The following is an 18717-nucleotide window of genomic DNA, read 5'->3' as shown; positions in this document are numbered from 1 at the left end:
AGGCAGTTGAAAGACATTTATGTGCATTCTAAGACACCTAGAGGTATTTTGTAAATAGGTTTTTGTTTGTTTGTTTAAAATAAAGATTCTAATGTTGCAGAGATATGCCGTTAGACTTAAAATTTGGAAACAGCTACTACTAGTATCTAGATGGCTAGGATCACAAGAGACACCTAGGCTTTCACATTGTTATTGCTTTCAATATCTTCTTTACATGCTATGGATTTTTTTTTTCTTTTTTTAAGAGTTTATATTGTGTTGTTTATATTCTGGTCATCTTGTTTATGAATACTTAGAATTTTATACTTGGCTTTGTCCAACAGAGAGCTTCAGTGTGGTTGTCTTCATGATAAGATTGGTGAATGTTGGAAAAACTCCTACTTCAAGGCTTCGAACAGACAAGTTCGTGTTTCATTAGAAGCAGCTTCCTCGGGGATTTCAGTCAATTCATCCAATTGATTAAACATTCTCTTTTCTTTGTTAACATGATATGTTGTTTCCAGCTATTGGTAATGTATATATGCCTGTAGAATTAGAAAAACAGTAGCCTGTGTAACTGTGGTGTTAGGTACACACACAAAAATGATTTCTTGGAATTCTAGACCAGTGTATACTTACGTGAGAACGTCTTAATGGTTATTGTGCTGACCTGCTGAAGGGTAGATAGCACTGGGACACCACTTTTAAAAAAAGGGAGGAAGAGGCAGGGGGGAGAGAGAGAGGAGAGGTACTAAAACTTACTTTGGAGCAGCTCAATAATACTGAGGTGTGCTAGAAATAAATATCATGCTAAACCTTAGGTAAAAGGTTAAGCGTAAGTGTCTTGAAATCTGATATCTACAACAGGTTAGAGTCTGCTTGTCAAAGTTGTGTGGTTTGGTTGTTTTTTTTTTTTTGTCTCAACAAGGATTCAAAAGGAAATTCACATTGAGTGACACTGAAAGGTGACAGATCCAGAATAATGAAAAAAATGTGGTTTTTTTAGTAGCTCAAGTAGATTTTTGAACTTATTGCCATGAGACTTTATTGAAGTCTGGAGTCTAGCATTGAGCTAGCAGTTGTGTCAGTGTTGTTCAGCCTGATTCTGGTTAATGTCATCAAGAGCTGATGAAGTCTCACGCTTCTGAATTTAAGCCAGTTTCCAAATGTTAAAAAATAGATTGTGGAAGACTGATGGGCTGAAAATTATGTGGTCTTAGCAGGAGTTATTTTCACTTTCCTCTTAAGCATCTGCTAGTATTGGAATTAGAAGACTAAGCCACAGGTCAGATCTGACAGTAAGTCTGAGTAGTTTCCTAAGTTTGCTAAAAAAATTCAGTTTTGTTGAGAGGTGCATTCTGTTGTGCCCACATTCGTGGATCTTCACATGAAGACTTGCAGAGAATGTAGGTGAGAGTAGCAGAGGTACCTTCTCTTGTTGTAAGATGTCAAAAAGAATTTGAGAATAAACCAACAGTTTTCTTCCTAGAAACTATTGATGTAGAAAGTGGTGGAGTTTGGCATGCCTGTCATTTCAAGGTCACTTGAATTTTATGCTTCAGTTAAAAAAAAAAAAATAATATGATCAGATTAAAAAAAAAGTTATTTATTTCTGTTGATATCTAAAGTCGGAGTTTGTTCTCAGCACTGGCTTTGCACCTGCTCCTCCCTGCCCCCAAGTTAGATGAATTTATATGGTTTTGCACTGAGGTTTCTGATAATTTGAGCGGATGCAGAAAAAGCGTGACTGGCAATTCTTATTGAATGTGAAGTATGTTTGGAATGCTGCCTGAGGATTTCCAGGGAGCAATGGAAAACTTTGTACTGTGCGTTCCTATACAGGACGGGAGAATTTTAGTGCAAGTGTTTATTGGCACTTCTCAGGATTCTTTTAGACAAGCTGAAATATTAGTGCATGCTGGAGTTTCTTTTCCTTTTTTTTTTTTTTTTTTTTTTGTTCTCTTTATAGACTGCTATAAAGAGATTTTAATGAACTGTCATAGGGTTTAGACAACTAACATCATGTGGTCAGCTAGTGACTTACAAGTTGTTTTATCTTTGAACCGTGCTTCAGAGCGCTTGGTTACAAAAGCAAATGGTAGTCAGATGACTGGGATTTCTTAGTTTTTTGCGAAAACACCCTTCCATTTACTAGCAGCAGTAATACCACAGCTGCGAACAGAGATTAAGGTACATTGTAATTAAAAATATAGAAATGTATATCGTGTCTAGCAACTTTGCTGTTCTAGTTTGAAGCAAATTCACTTTGTGAAAGAGTCAACACTGTTCTTTTAGATGCACAGCACTTATGTACAGTCATCCTTTATGTCCTGTACCTCTACTAGATCCTCCCAAACTTCTATGACAATAGATTTTCTATCAGTGACTCCACATCTGCTAGACTATTTTAACACTTCTTTTCTAATGCTACTCATGTGAGTGGTATGGTTTGTAAGTCCTGCCTTTATACAGTATTCTGGATCTTTTACAAGGCTTTGGTTAGCACCTGTGTGTTACGTTTAAATTTGTATCCCCTTCCCTATCATCCTTGCATAGACAAGTACAGTACAAATTGAGACACCTGAAATTTAGAAATAAAATTGTCTTATTTTATTCCTTAATGTCTCATCCTTGTTCCTGAACCTCTCGTGTTTTCCCGTGTATGCATATGAACATAATTCAAGCTTCAGCATAGTGAGTGAGGAAACCTTTTTTTTTAATGTCATTGATATGGTGCCCTTCGATTGTCGTGCTTGGTGATTGTCATTTCCTGAAGTGGCGCAGCTTACGCTGCTAGAACTAACTTTACTCTTAAAATCTGTCATTTGGTGGGTTTTTTTGGGTTTGTTTTTTTTTTTATGGCCACAAAAGCTCATCATTCTCAAAATTTGAAATAGCTTTTATGAAAATCATGAAGAAGGTATTTGAACACTTATGTTACATTTATGTTTTTCAGGAGATTATTTATTTCTACTTATTTTGAAAGTGAAGTTGTTTTTTTACTTTCTGGGGATTTGATTCCAGTTATATTAAACTAATACGTGAGTACAGAAATATAAAGTGTTGTTGCTTCTTTGTGGTAAGCTCCTGGCTTTGTTTACGATTTAGGATTCTCTTTTGTGAAGTATCTCTGGTTTTGCTTGTAGTCTTTGAAATTCAGATGGTTTCTACTGGAAGAAGCCACGTGGAAAGAGCACATTGATTATTCTGTTGTGAGAAAGGGGTGTCTTGGTAACAGCTCTCAATCCTGAGTTACAGACATTGTGGCTATGCACAGGCCCTTGTCATGATCAGTATTTCACCAGATTTCTGTTTTATATGAATATATAGCAGAAAAGGGCTACCTCAAAAAAAATTATAGCTCAACTTGAATGTCAGCCTAAATAAGACAGGAAATAGGAAGAAGACAAATTACTTCTGTTGTTGTAATCACTTGTTCTTCATTTGCTAGGGGTTTTGTTGTCAGCTCAAGTCTTTTGTTTGTTACTTTACGAAAATAACCAAAGATATATAGTCATGTTGGCTACCTCTCCAGATGCTCTGAGATGGCATGACAACTTGTGGGTGAGACAGTGGTTTTGCTACCTGATTTGAGAGGACAGGACAGAAATCTATAGATAAGAAGGTAATCAAAGCTGCTGTTATGGACAGATGGGAGAAACTGAATGTTGTCTTTTTTAAAAGAAGTATAGAAAGCAGTTGAAGGAATAAGAGGCTTGTAATGCTGAAGGAAAAGAGAGCAGAGTTCCCTGCAGACCCACCAGAACAGAGTAATGCCTGGAGGAAACCTGGGAGGTTTCATGGTGCTCTGAAGTTGGCTTTCCTGATAGAGAATCCACCTGAATTTAACTCCTCCCGCTCCATTTTACTGACACTGGTATTTCTGAAAAGTTTTCACTGAGATACACTTCATAGCTTAAGAGCTTCTTAGTTTCAAGCTTCTGCAACTCTGTTGGAGTTGTCAGATGAGTGAAACCAGGTCTGCTGGAAGCTCTTTCTGGTGGATGAGTGGGTAGTTTAATCTTTTGCTGGTATCTGTGTTGGGGTGATTTGGGATATTATGGTAGATAGTTCAGAAGACAGATTAGACCCCCTAAGGGTGTAACTACACAAAGAAATAACAAGGTAGCATGAGATAAGCATGAAATTGATGGGCAAAGAACAGACTGGTAGCCACTAGTACTAGGCAAGCAAGTATCAAGTTATAGCTGAGTATCGAGTATACTGTATGTCCATGTTATATTTTACCTTGTAGTAATTTGCGTGTTCTTACTCTCTTAGGATATTTACAGATATGCTATGAAGAGTTTAGCTGCTTTAGTCCTGACTTTGTTATGTTCCTGTGCCAGAGTTACTGTTATTTTTCTATGTTGGGGATGGCAGAAGTGAACCTCTATATATAGGCACTGTAGGTGGTTCAGCTTTGTGCTGAAACGGCACACGTTTCCTTCTAACAGTTTTGCTATTAGGGAAAGAAAAGATGAAGGGGTTGGGAGGAGAAGAAGGGAAACAGCGAGAAGATTAGCTAGAGCTTTTGCAGTTCGGAACCAACCATTGAAAACTTCTTTAAGCTCCCCTATACATAATTTCAGTTCCATATAAATTATACTAAGTTTCTTTTAGCTTTTCATCCTCTGAGAATTGTCTTTTTCTTGGCAGAAGATGTGACTTGTGAATTCTGTTTAGCTGAGAGAGAACTTACGGAATTTTGGGATTCATTGGCTGATACAAAAAGAGTTGTCTAGTATTTGCAAGCAAGTCATGATAAAGTAGGTATGGATATCAGCTGTGTTGGAAGCTAGTCTATGTGCACAGTCCATTTAAAACTTGTAACTCGAACTTCTATGTTCTCTAAGCTCAGAATTAATGAAAATATGGAAAAATAAATTTTTTTCAGGAAGTTCTCATACTTTAAAACTGAACTAAGATTTGTTACACATTCTGGGTTAGGTAATTTATATATATAGATGGAACTACTTAAACTACAGCATCAGAAGTCTCTTTCCTATCAGTGTATGAAGATAACTCAAAACTTTATGCTGTTGTGTGTTCAAAGTTCTACTTCTTTACCTTCAATGTATTGTGTGTATTTGGTTTTCTAGTGGATTGTAAAGATGCAGGTTTGAGAAATTTAGTTGAATTCTCCTCTAGCATAGGCTGAAACGTCGAGCAATTCGGTGAAGTTTGTAGGCCTTGTGTTTTTATTTATGATGCACATACCTGAGACATAGCATAAAATATATTGAGTTTGTTGGGCAAAAAGAAAAAAAAAAAAGAAAAAAAAATATTTTGTTTTAAAGATAGACCAAGCTGAAAAAGCCCTCGAGAAATACTGAGCTCTTTCCCCTGGTGCACCATAGGGGAGAGGCAATTTACTTCCTCCCTTCCTGCAATATAATGCTGCATGATGGTGATGCAACTGATTGCTCTGCTGTTGAATTGAAGGAAATACTGTTACATAAAGTCACAGAATAAGAATTTCATATTTATATGATGAATACTTTTTCATCTTGGTTTGGTGTTGGAGGGGAGAGAGAGAGCTATCAGCTGTTTTGTCATTTGAAAAAACTGCTGGAGTAAGAGAAATCATGACAAAAGTAATCACAGAATCACGGCGTGGTTGAGGTTGGAAGGGACCTCTGGAGGTCATCTGGTCCAATTCCCCTGCTCAAGCAGGGCCACCTACAGCCAGTTGCCCAGAACCATGTCCACACAGCTTTTACATATCTCCAAGGTTGGAGACTCCACAACCTCTCTGGGCAACCTGTGCCAATGCTTGGTCATTCTCACAGTAAGAAAGTGTTGTCTGATGTTCAGAGGGGATCTCCTGTGTTTCAGTTTGTGCCCACTGCCTCTGGGCCTGTGACTGGGCACCACTGATGAAGCCTGGCTCCATCGTCTGTGCACCCTCCTTTCAGATATTCGTAGACAATCATGAGGTTTTTCCGCTGAGCCTGCTCTTCACCAGGCTGAACAGCCCCAGCTCTCTCAGCCTCTCCTCATAGGAGAGATGCTTCCATCTCTAGTTGCTAGTTTTTAATTTATTTATTTTGAAATATTTTTAAAATTCTTTATAGAATCCATATGGACACACATTTTTAAAACTTAACTGGAAAATTTAGTCTTGAGATAAATGTAGAAATCAGGGAAACTCCAGGAACATACTCCAAGTGAAATATGAAAAAAAAAACCAGAGAACACAGTGCTTGAGAATTAAGATGGGTATTATCTATATGCTTTAAGTAGTCCCTCAGCAAAGACAAACGTTTAAGGACTAGATTGATACGGTTTTCCTTGATGTCAGAGAATATAACAGAAAGCTGGGTTACTGCACAGAATTGAAAAATCCTAGTAATGCAAGTTAATTCATACACTTTGGGAAATGCGGTGCTGCAACATCGAGCATATGGAGTTAACTCAGTGCTGTTGATGCTTTCTGATTTTTGCTGAAGCCAGCTGGGGTCTTGCACCAAAAGAAGTACTGCTATGGCATTCTTCTCCCTTAGCTTTTTTTTTGTTGTTATTTTGGGAAGCTCTGGTTGCTCAAGCATACTGCAGCACATACGTAGGGAGCCAGGCTGGGTTTGATGCTTTCCCTAGGGTCCTCTGCCCCTGGACCTCAGTGTTCACTGCAGCAAAATTCAAATGCCTTTGTGCAGGGCCAGCTTAATTCTTTCAGACTGGAATAATTTGAATACTACTTGAGACTGTCTATGCAGTACAGCCCCCACAAAAGCGGTTACTGGCATGGCTCTCCAGGAGATCAGCTTGAGTGCATCTGTATCTTAACCCAATTCAATGAGCGTGTTATGTCTGCACTAGGGTGGAAGATCTGTCTATTTTCTACTTGGAATTTCATCTTTCTCATGAGCTTCTGCTGTGTGCCTGTCATGGGAGTGAGGGTTATATTTTTACTGCAATGTATCGGCAAAGTATTTGTTTTGCATATCTACTGATTGGTTAATTTCTTTTCTGTTGTTCTTGGCCAGCAAGCATAGGTTAGTTTTTTCCAAGTATCTTTAGGGTTTTTACCCTTATACACTTTCTATGAAATTTCTTAGCTTGTTAGTAGTATGAAGTAGATAAATGTATTGATCATCTGTTTTCAATCTGGTTTGGATTGCCTGCCATGGTCTAGTATTATCTAATCATCTTGAATGCCTGTTCCTAGGTAATTTGTAAGTGGATTGCTCTGACAACTTAGATGTTTATTTTATTCTAGTAGCTTTACTTAACTTAGTTTCCTTTTCATTTGATGACGGCCTGAGGACTTATTTTCAGAGCAGACAAACTTTGAAAATTCAGCAGGTCTCATTGAGTAAGAACATCTGAGAGAGCGAAAGAGGCATGTGCAGTTGTAAAACAAGGTTGATAGGTTAGGTGCTTGTAATTTAGTGCTTGATGCAATAAATTACCTTAAGGCACTTAGTTACATCTCAGAGTTACCATAGCAATGTGGAATCTGTTGATCTGGTAAAATTTACTCTGCAAGTTCAAATTGCTTTAAAAAAAAATATGCATAAGCCTGTTTCTACCATAAAGGCTTTATGCTAGATCAGATATCTGCTGCCATGGATCGAGTTTGCTGTGCTGGCTGATCCAGCACTGGTAAGCTTGGAACAAGTTGAAACATATCACAAGTTTTAAATGCAGCAACCATTTAAGACTTCTCAAAGTAATATTGCTCCAGAGTTGTCTTGTGAAATTTGCTAAGACTTAAAGAAATTTGCAGTATCATTTATGGGGAATTAAACAGTTTCATTTTCTTATTCATATGTATTGCACAACGTATCTATTTCAGTTGCTACATAACGCAGCCACAAATATAAACTGTGAATTGGTGATCGCTTTTTGAAGTGTTCATGATGCCTGATTCTTTGATTTAATGTAGAAAGGACTCCATTAAAATTCTTCAGGTTTTTACATTTTTCCACATCTTCTGTGAATGCTGTCCCTCTTGACGGTTGGTTTATTCACATACACATATGTGTAGTTTGGTACTAGTATGGGGCTTAAGAATATGCAAGTAAATGTAAGAGAAAGTTTATTCTTTCTCCTAGATAGTCTCTGCCCTGCCTTCCTTGGCGTCTGCTCTTTTGTGCCTGTGATATTGTGCAGGACAGCTTAAAATGCAAGTTATTAAAGGACGTGCTTTTTCAGAGCAGTATCTCTAGAAGAGAGCACGCCATCTGTTGCGTGACCATAAGGGATAGTTTACTCTAGGTCTTGAATATTCAAGATAAGTAAAATACCTTGTTTACTGACTTCTTTACCAGCAACAGAAACAGATCTAAAATATCACTTTTTATACTTACATTTCCTTAGGACTGAACTTCAACAGTTCTTTTATTGTATCTTTACCACAGAGAAAAAAAGAAAAAAGTGGCAGACCTAAGTAGTTTCTAAGGAAACTTCTCAATTGGGATCTGTTGTCAGAGTACTTACTGGTTTGCCTGTATCTCTTTGAACTTAAAAATTAGAATGGGTGTCCTAAATGTAAAGACAAGCTTCACCTTATAAAATATGTTGCACTGTTGTCCTTTCCAGATGTATATTAAGTTTTTTTTCCCCAACTTTTGATTTGCAGACCCCTTAAAATTTCAGCTTTGATCTCCTTATGACATAGTTTTCTTTTGGATGGAAAATTTTCCATCAGAGATTCCTCCATGTGAGAAGGGTTGTATGTGTATACTGGGAGAAGGGAGAGCTTAATACGTAACAACAACACAACTCAGCAGGAAAAAGACTTCTATGTATTTTCTAAAGTTACATGGAATTATATCCTTCATTATCTTGAAGCTTGCCTTAGTAGCAGTCCATGGGTTGCAGGCTGAGGAACGTTGTAGTAGGGGCCTTTTGGAGCTTCTCACTTTTCATAGATCTGAAAGGGCATCTTGGAACATTTTGCTTGAATTCTTTCACAAACAGCTGTAATTACATGTTTTTCTGACACTTATAATCCCCAACTAGTTTAATTGTATGGTAGTTCATAACATTTAGAGTCTAATTTACTGCCGTGTATTAGATGTAGCATGTCTGTTCGTTGAGTTGTCGTGGCAGTGTTTTAATTAATAAGAAGATTTGACCTTAGCAATTCCCTATTTTAATAATTTTGTTCTACAAAACAGATTTTCAATGATCAGTTCAAGAATGAAGTACGACTTCTTTCTACAGCTGCAGAGAAGTGCTTCCTGGAGTCCTATTGTGGTTTGTTTTTTTTTTTTTTTTTCCTCTGCAAATAGCCATCAAGATGATGATGCTAAGGAACAATTGTTGATGGCCTCAGTCATTCACTTATGTAACTTTCAATGTCTATTTTTATTCAAGAGAAGCTAGAAGGCATTAACCTGAAGTGTTTGTAAGTAGAGTTGTACCTGAGACTGAAAGTCCTTGTTAAAGTTTCTCCCAAATAAAATTACTTCTATTGGATCAAGTTGCTTGTGTGATATTTGTAACTTTTAACTTTCTCTAAAGTAAAAAAGAAAAAAAAAGTGGAAAAGGAGAAAAAAATAGTCTGTGCCGGTGGAAGCAGAGCTTCTGGACTTTTGCTTGGATAAACATTCATAATTCTTTATATAAATCTTTTATTGTATCCAGTGGTGTGAACAATGTTCCATAGCAGTTTTTTCCAGGCCTGTAGTATGTTACATGTTTCCCTTTGGTAAGGGTATAAGGCTAGTATAGTGGAATTTTTTTTAAACAATCAGGTATAATGTCTTCAAAGAGTGGGTTTTGTTTTATTTTTTTAATGCAAAGTAGTGGTTTTTTTCATTCTCCAAATAGTTATATGTGAGGATGGATTCCTGAAGAGTCTAGATGATGGTTCTGTAATAGCGTGATAGGCATAAGTTATTATCCAGACTAATGGACTCTGGACTACTTCTGTCTCCAAAAAAGGTTGTCTCTTCCTATGATACGTGTGAGCTGTTGGCCTACAGCTGTTTCTTCCTACATATAACCATATAATTTGTATAAACTCTGGTTTAACCTGGGAAAGATTTTATCCTAGTATGTGCTGCACCCAGTGGAAAGCTGCTCTGACCTTGATTGGGAAGGATTCACTTTGCACTGCATCTTTTTCCATATGGATGCTAATCAAGACCAATTTTCCAGTAGCCGCTTATTTCTCTAATCAGTTTTAAATGTGGTTAGGCAACTATTTCACTCATCGGTTTAAAATATAGCAACAGTCTTGTTTCAAGTTTACAGATACTTTTCAGTGTAAGTAGAGATGTAAAGTGAATCTGTCTTGTACAGGCGTAGTATCGTCATTACTTCTACTTGAATTTCAAGGAAAAAGATTGAGTTCTTAGTCTTTGTATGCTCCATTTGGTTGTTAGTATATGATGATATGATTTCCTGTGATTTTAGAGAAAATATGACAACTTATTGGCTGCTTTACAAACTAGTAATTTTAAAATCAATTCAGATATTTTCAAAGTAAATTCAAATAGCTTCTAAAAGATTGTTTAATTTTTAATTATTTTTCTTGACCCTTTCTATCAACAAGTAATATGGCATGGTTTGTCTGTGTTTTTAGCTGATTTACAATGTTATGCTCATGTAAAGATTATTTAATAATTATTGTTGCAGAAGACTGCAACTTATTTTTGCTTAATTCATGTGCTGTGAAACTATGGCTAATACGATCCCTCTTGGTGTCTGTTTGGGTAAGCTGGTAAAAATAAAGTGTTTTTACCATCAGAGTGAATGAAACTTAACCTCTTTCATATTGTGTATGTCAGTGGAAGGGGATGCGTCGCTTTGCTTTGAGATTTTTTTTTTACATTTTCCTCCTTATATAGTTACACTCAGCTTTCAGTGAAAGAGCTGAATATGCCTGAGGGAACAGAAGCTGTCAGCAGAAATCTACATATCGTACAGGTGACAGTTCTGGGAATAAGAAAGGAATTAAAATTCCTTTCCTCTGGAATGAAGCAATTGTATAAGTTAATAAGCAAAAGATGGTGATGATCCTGATTTTAACTTCAGAAATGAAATCGAAGCCATTGCATTTTTCAACAAATGGATTAAAAGACTTGGCTTTGAGTATCAAATACAAATCTTAGCTTTCTGATTTTATTAATGCTTTTCCAGTGGTAGAGGTAAGAGACGAGGACTGTACACAGGCTCTCCTTTACTATCCTAGTCTATCTCCTGGCATTTCACTAGTATGAGCTGTGAAAGCCTAAGCCTTTTTCAGTTGTTTCCTATGCACCTGTGGTGCACTCTTGTTCCGTATTGCAGCGATACATTTTCTGGAGTTGTTTATACCTGCTTGTCAAAAGTGTTCTTGTTGTGTTGCTTTATTATTTCTGAAACATTAAACTAACAGCAATTATTTTTTCCCTATTCACTAGGAAAGCTTTTAGCAAAAAGGAATTACTGATTAAAAAGAAAAGTGTTCTAATTTAGAATACTAGAGAAAGAAATATAAAATCCATGGACAGAACACTGTTGGTAAGAATGTGCATATCATGACAGTAAAAGGGCTTCCTATTGCTGTGTCACATCATTTTTCTTTCTAGAAAAAAAAAAAAAAACAGAATTCAGCCAAAGCATACTTCTTTTCAGCAGTTTCACCCTGCAAGATTCTGCTTTGATTGTTCTTTGCTATATAACCTAAATCTAAGATTTTGAATTTTTATTTAAAAAATTAAAAGTGAAGAAATATATGTTGTTTTCCTAATTTTTTTTTTCCTTTCCTCCCCTATTAGTTCAGGAAGTAGTTCTCTTTAGAATGCTTTACTTGAAATACTTCCACTTAGTGTACTGGAGTACAACTATTTGTACTTCAGAAAATTTGTGATGTTTCACATTCCTCAGGTGAGCTAAGTGGCTGAGCACAGCTGTTCCCTTGCTGATTCCTCTCCTTCAAACAGCCCTGCTAGTCTTCCTCGTGAATGAGGCCACTGCATTGCCAGCAGGGAGGTGCTGGTTTCACCCTCCGATTCATTGCTGTGCAGGTACATCCTTTGTGGAAGCGTAGCATTTAAAATTATAAGATGTTCTGTGATTCTTTGGTATTCCATAATTTTCTGGAGGATGGCGTTAGTCTTGGGAGATAAACCTCCACTGATGACTGCGTGCAAAGAAAGTGGTAAGGAGTGAGCGACAGAAATTATTGTCCCCACAGTGACATTTTAGGTAGGTGAAGATGTTTTAGTGTGGCAAGTCTGCCAGTCTTCCGCTTTGGGAAGTCTTCAGCACAGCACTGCCAGGCAGCACGCGTGTGCCGTGACTCTGCTGTTGGTATATCTGGCACACTTGCCAGCCCTCACCTCCCTGAGGGGTACTTTCAGTTTACTGTCTCATCTGGCTTTCTCTTCTCGCCTTGTTGTCCCATGGCTGATACCTTAGCAGGCTCTATCAGAAATCCCTCTTTGTTGTTTAAACTCAGGAAGTTCCTGTGTGGCACTCAGCCTCTATTCCTTCAGTATGTTGTGCAGTAATGGCTTCAAAATTCGTCTCACCTTGTCCCAGAGGGGCAAGGTCGCTAGTGCTGCTGTAGCTTTTGATAGAAACAGCAGGTCCCTTTGCTGTCTGTTCTCCCCTCAGCCTTGGCTCCACAGCGGCTGTGCCTCGGGGCAGAGACTGCAGTGTAGCCAAGGCAGGCAAGGGCCACTTGGCGCTACAGGCTTTGCAATATGAGCCCAAGGAGATGGAGCTGCCGTTTGGACCTCACCCAGCCTGGCTGTGGTGGAAACCCAAGTAGCTGCACCAGCACTGAAGGCAGAGGGAGCAGCTTCCACGTGGCTTCCTTTCCTGCTGCTTGGAACACCTGCTTCAGTGGGAGCTGTGGCAGTGCAACAGCATCTGTAACTGGCTTTCCCTGTAGCTGGGACTTGATTCATTGATGCCTGTGGAGCCATTTTGTCCTGGAGATGTCTCAGCTGAAGTGCTTCAGCACTGATGGCCTCTTACCATAATAGTGGGAACCACTTCTGTAGCCACATCATATATTTTAAAGGCTGTATCCTATAGCAAAGTAATGGTAGAGGTCTTGTTACATTGTTCAAGCTAACTGTTTAGTTTGAGTTGTGTTATGGAAGCTATGATTTCCCAGCTTGATTCGGTTCTACAATATGTATCATCTAGTGGTACACTTAATTGAGAAGATAATTGTTCAGCCTGTGCGTGTGTACCTCTGTCTCTGTTGCTGTTTCATTTCCTTCAGCATTTATTTGGATAGCTCTATGCAGTTCTCTGTTTAGATTCCGGTTCCACCAATGCAATACATAAAGACAGTTTTCATTTTAAATCTCATCTTCAGATTGAACACTGTGGACATAGTGACTTCTAACACTCGAATTGGCTTGGTTTAGTAATGACAGCATACATAGAGGGTGACGATAACTGAGGTGGGTGTTTCTGTAATGAGGAGGACCAGCAGTACTGGGAGAGGGAAATAATGGTAGCAGGAAACAGGCCATGAGGCTAGTGCTCCTCAGCTCATCTTTGGTTTAATCAATCTGAATCCAGATATTTGTGTCTCCTTATAATGCTGACCTGTATGTAAAGACAGTGTCAGATGTTTGCTGTTACCATGAACACTGTAATAAGGAGAAATCTAGATGGTGAATGTACAAATTTCAACAGTACAAATTGTTCCTCCACGTGTAGATGTGGTGCTTAAGGCAGTTTCTGGATGATAAAATCGTTAACACTCCCTAGTTTTCTTTACTTTCTATAAGGACTATTAAGGTTGTAAAACTGATTGGTATTCATTGGTTGGGAATTGTGTATTGTTGGGTTTACAGCTGCTGGTGTGATCATAGAATTGTAGAATAGTTTGGTTGGAAGGGAACTTTAAAGGTCATCTAGTCCAACCCCCCTGCAAGGAGCAGGGACACCTTCAACCAGATCAGGTTGCTCAGAGCCCTGTCCAACCTGACCTTGAATGTTTCCAGGGATGGGGCATCCACCACCTCTCTGGGCAACCTGTGCCAGTGTTTCACCACCCTCAGTGTAAAAAATTTTTTCCTAATGTCTAATCTGAATCTACCTCCCTCTATTTTAAAACTGTTACCCCTTGTCCTATCACAACAGGCCCTGCTGAAGAGTTTCTGCCCATTTTTCCTGTGGGCCCCCTTTAGGTACTGGAAGGCTGCTATAAGATCTCCCCGGAGCCTTCACTTCTCCAGGCTGAACAGCCCCAGCTCTCTCAGCCTGTCCTCATAGGAGAGGTGCTCCAGCCCTCTGGTCATCTTCATGGCCTTTTCTGAACTCTTAAATGGCTTCTGTTGTGTACATCCTGCTGTAGACTTTGATTACCCCATGCTTTTTTCTAGACAACTGTTCTTTCCAAGAAGTTTCTGGCTGCGCTGGCAAATAAGTTTGTGATTATGGCTGGATTTGTTTTATCGGTTGATGAGGAAAGCGTTTGCCTTTAAATCATGTCACTAGTCATATGAAAAATGTTTTGTTGCTTACAGCTCTGGATGCTTCAATAATTGTAATGTGGTTGACCTGACCTGAAAATTTGAGCATTGTTTCTCTCGTGTTACCTACTTCATAAGAGAAATAGAAAATTGAGCTGTGAACATGGCAAGACTGTGAGAGGAAACAAAGTTGTATTTCTGCTTTGGTAATAGTGATGTGAAGTGTGAGACTCAATCAGTTTTCTTAAACATCAGCATTTCGTGGAGATCTTTGAATGCTGTCTTTTTCTTTAACTCAAGACTTGGATTTGTTTTCAAAACATGATCTTGCAGGTTGCAATGAAATAAATTGGAGCAGTACTTACTGAAGGTGCTAGGTGTTTTCAACAGTCAGCTCTGAAGACTTTCATGCTGTGCATGCAAACATCCATGTTTAATTTTGAACTTAAGCACTCCTAACTGTGGTTCCCCATATTATGTGAAATCTGACTTTATTTTTACAGTGATCCTTTTTGCAAAGACAATGTAAAAAGAAGAGTTTGTACTATGCTAGTACACACTATAGACCAGCCTAGAGAGAATTAATGAGATTAGTGTTTGGAAAAAAGATGCAGTAAGTAAGACCAGAACCTGCACACAAACAGTGAGTTTTAAAACTAAATACTGATTAGAAACTCGCTGGGGACTGACAGTCTGTTTGTGGATGACAGAGCATAGTCATGGGGGGGGGGGGGAATTGTAGTTAAATCTAAACTGTATATTATCATGTATTTCATGTTCATAAAACAGAAAAGTTAGGGTTACAAGACACCTTAGTTTTGGTACTGTGTAATTTAGCTAGAGTTGGCAAATTTGGTGTTCTCTATAGCTTTTCATGTGGATGTAGGTGCTTTAATCAGTCTAAATCCTGGTGTGCTTATTGCAGTCTAGTGCTGGCCTCTATGTAGCGAGGGTGTTACAAGAACTTAAGAGACAACTTAGGCTCAAATGTACAAAAAATAAACTCATTAGTAGATTCTTCTCTTTTTTGACATAATGCAGAATTGAGGGGTGGGATTTAAATACTTCCTGTGAAGTTAGTCATGACAGAATTTGACTGACAAGTGATGAAATTGCTTCTATTTCCACTGACAGTTATAGGGGTTTTTGACAGCCATATGGAATTTGTTCTTTGTTAATGTGACAGTAGCTCTGATGTAATTAAAATTATTTCTGAAGTGCTAAAGAGAAATTAATTTCAAAAGGAGAGGAAAGATATTAAGTTACTTAATATAATTTCTGCATGTTCAGTTGTGTTAGGAACGTGTTCTATTTATTTTGGGTTCTGTCACAGTCATTTCTTTGTGCATTGTTCTAGTAAAAAGGTGCATGTGTGCTTCAACAGACTTGAAATTTTCAAATTTGCTTTTTGTTTGTTGGGTTTTTCTTTTTCCCCTCTGAGATGCAAAATGTCAAGGTCAAATCAAAACCTTATGCTGGTTGCTGAATTTCTTGAATTTAAATTGTTAATTTAAAAAAAAATAAGCTAGAGTATGAATATTATACCTGTAATAGGATGAAATGTACTTGCTTTGCTTTAATTTTGCTAGGTAACATATTTCTCAATAAACCATGTGTTAAGTGGGTATGTACTATGGCTAGATCAGAAGATATGTAGAAAAGTGGTCATGTAAAGTGCTTTAAAATACTAAAAAAGGGAAGAGGAGGTAGTGTGTTTGGGGCAGTTACAGGCTTCTGTAAAATGGGAACAGAACTGCTTGAAACTTGTTGCAGAACAGTTAGTATATGTTTGGTTTCTTGTGCGTGCTCACCTGCATGTCCAAGCAAAAATCCCTGGCCCTTGTGGAAAAGGGGAAGCGCTGCACTGCACTACTCATCTGCTGTGGACAGGGTAAAAATTCCACATTTTAGGGACCAAGCGTGAATTTCTTACTGTGTCTGTTCACTGAACATGCTGCAATGCTGTATTTTTTTCAAATTTACTGACATACTCTTTTCATGGTTATTTGTCTGCTTAGAGACAGACTTTTCAAAGACACACTGAAATTTCAGTCTTGCAGAACACTTAGCCTTTGGTTTACGGTTTCTGAAATCAAAAGATGTTTTGACTTTCTCTATCAAAGCCAATCAACTCTTCAGGATATTTTCTGATTTTTTAATTTTTTTTCTTCTTTTTTTTTTTTCTTATTCCCCTCACTTAAGATCGGGCCGGAAGCATCAGTACTCTTGATTCCTTAGATTTTGCAAGATACTCTGATGATGGCAATAGGGAAACAGACGAGAGAGTAGCAGGTAAGTTGTTTTATTTTTTTGTATGATTTAGCAAACATAGAATGGTAACTTTACTATTTGACTTGTTGTTTCTAGCAGCAGTATTTTTGAATGAACTTTCCTGAGGATGACAAGGCTTTACTGTGGTGGTTTAACTAGTCGCTTAATGATATAATCATGTTTCTGACAGTTCTGCTATAATTACTGTAAATATTCAGGCAGGTGTACTTCTATACAACTCCAGATGTCACAAGGGTAGAAGTAAGCAGTATACTTGAAAATTGTGCCCAGGTTTTGACAATAGAACAGTGTCTTGATACTACCTACCACTGTTTAGCTGAAACATATGCTAAAATATTCTATGTAGTAGTCTGTGACTACTACATGGATGGTGGGTTTCTGATGTGAAGATCTGTAGCAAATTGTCTCTTAAATATAGCTTAAGTGTAGATCAAACAAGCATTACAAAACCCAGAGTAAATTTGGTATTTTCTCAGTTCCATAGATGATCTTTGCTACAAATCTTAATTGTAGTGCTTTTTTTCTCTCCTGTTTGATCTCTTGATTGTATAAGATTGTTTCAAGGAAGTGACAAGAGTTTTTGCTTCTTGCAGTTGTTCTGAGTGTAGAAGCCTGTTGCATTTTTAATTTCAGGATTTATTAATATCTCACCAAAGGCAGAGACTATTTTTCTATTATATTTGAAATTATTATAATAATCTCTTTTGAATGTGAGGTGTGTTTCTCTAATCCAGGCTTTTTTCTAAGTTCAGGTATTGAGTTATTCACAGCTTCTGTAGAGAAACCCGTAAATACTGTCTAGAAACTGCTGCAGAACTCTGTTTACTTCTTGTCAATCAATACTGTTTAATATCATAAGCACACGAAGGTTGCCCATGCTGTGACCTTTGTTCATGTAGTTTAGCTTCATGAAACCTGAAATGGTGCAAGCTGCTGTCTCTGCTCCACACTGCTGTCTCTGCTCTCAGTCATCACACTTCATCCCAGCAGAAATACTGTCACGTTCTTCAGCAAAGAAAAGGCTGGTGAAACATAGTTCCATAAAGGATCTTGATTCCGAAATTTCCTCTCTCTGCCTCTGAAATGGCAGCCACTGTTTACCCGGAGAGAATAAACAAAAAAAAGTGTTGGGAAAATCTCATTTTTCTTACCCAACCAGTGTTTCTGAGGTAAAAGGACTGGATTAAATTAATGAATGAGAAGCAGATTCACGTATTTTGATGCTCTGGTCTGGAACTATAGGTACATATTGTTCTTTGATTTATATGGAAACGTCTAGATTTGTATTACTATCTAATTACTGTCTTTTTCAAGATACGTAGTCAGTAAAGTGTGTTTAAGGAACCCAAGTATTTCTGAATTGTCTCCTGGAAAGCCAGGAAAAAAACAAGAAGATTCCGATTATTTTAATTTTTGCGCAATCTTAGTAGATTTTTCCTGTTTCTAGCCAGTTTTCTTGGCAGTAGTATTGAGAGAGCTAATTTGATCTTTGCGTGGAGCTGTCTCTAATGAATTGGATTAGAGATGCTTATAGAAAGTAAAGACCAGTCAGAATTGACATCCACTAGAACCATGAATCTTCCGATGGAACATTAATGACAAAATATTGATTACTTGCAGTATGAAATGAGTATATCCTAAAATTAAATACTAAATTAAGTACATCCTAAAATAGAGATTTTTTTAAGATTACAGTATTAATTGACTACTGTCATATGTAAAAGGCAAATTATATGGCAGGATGTTTACATTACGTGCTTGTGTTCTTTTAGAGAGATCTTTTCTATGAGTTGTTAAAAAGTTATATAGGAACTTGAACAAAGCAAGACTGAGTGCTGTTTCTGGATATTTATAAAGACTTGAAGTTTTCCAAAATATCCTATTTCTACTTAAAATTATGGTTCAATTATAATTGCTTAAAATCTTTTGCTTCAGTTTGGTTTAAAATCACCTAGTTAAGCAATAAACTTCAGAAAACGGATAAGTATTTAATTTGCACATTAAAAAATATATGTCAGTAGAGAGTTCAGAAACATTTTGTATCTGGTTCCTTCTTTGAACAAAC

General features: G+C 37.5%; 1 protein-coding gene across 5 annotated transcripts in view; it reads left to right on the top strand.

Annotated features, from left to right (window-relative positions):
* RELCH (RAB11 binding and LisH domain, coiled-coil and HEAT repeat containing) overlaps window positions 1-18717 on the top strand; it is an 86697-nt gene that overhangs the window by 1623 nt on the left and 66357 nt on the right. For all 5 annotated transcript variants that reach the window (XM_086740328.1, XM_086740327.1, XM_086740329.1 and 2 more), the window contains exon 2: window positions 16563-16652. In XM_086740328.1, coding sequence (XP_086596454.1) covers window positions 16563-16652 — 90 coding nt within the window. The remainder of the gene's footprint in view (window positions 1-16562; window positions 16653-18717) is intronic.

Source organism: Chlamydotis macqueenii, chromosome 2 (genome assembly GCF_036417535.1).
Source record: "Chlamydotis macqueenii isolate bChlMac1 chromosome 2, bChlMac1.mat, whole genome shotgun sequence".
Lineage (NCBI taxonomy): Eukaryota > Metazoa > Chordata > Aves > Otidiformes > Otididae > Chlamydotis > Chlamydotis macqueenii.
Note: the sequence above shows the minus strand (reverse complement) of the source record. Positions and strands in the feature narration are given on the sequence as shown.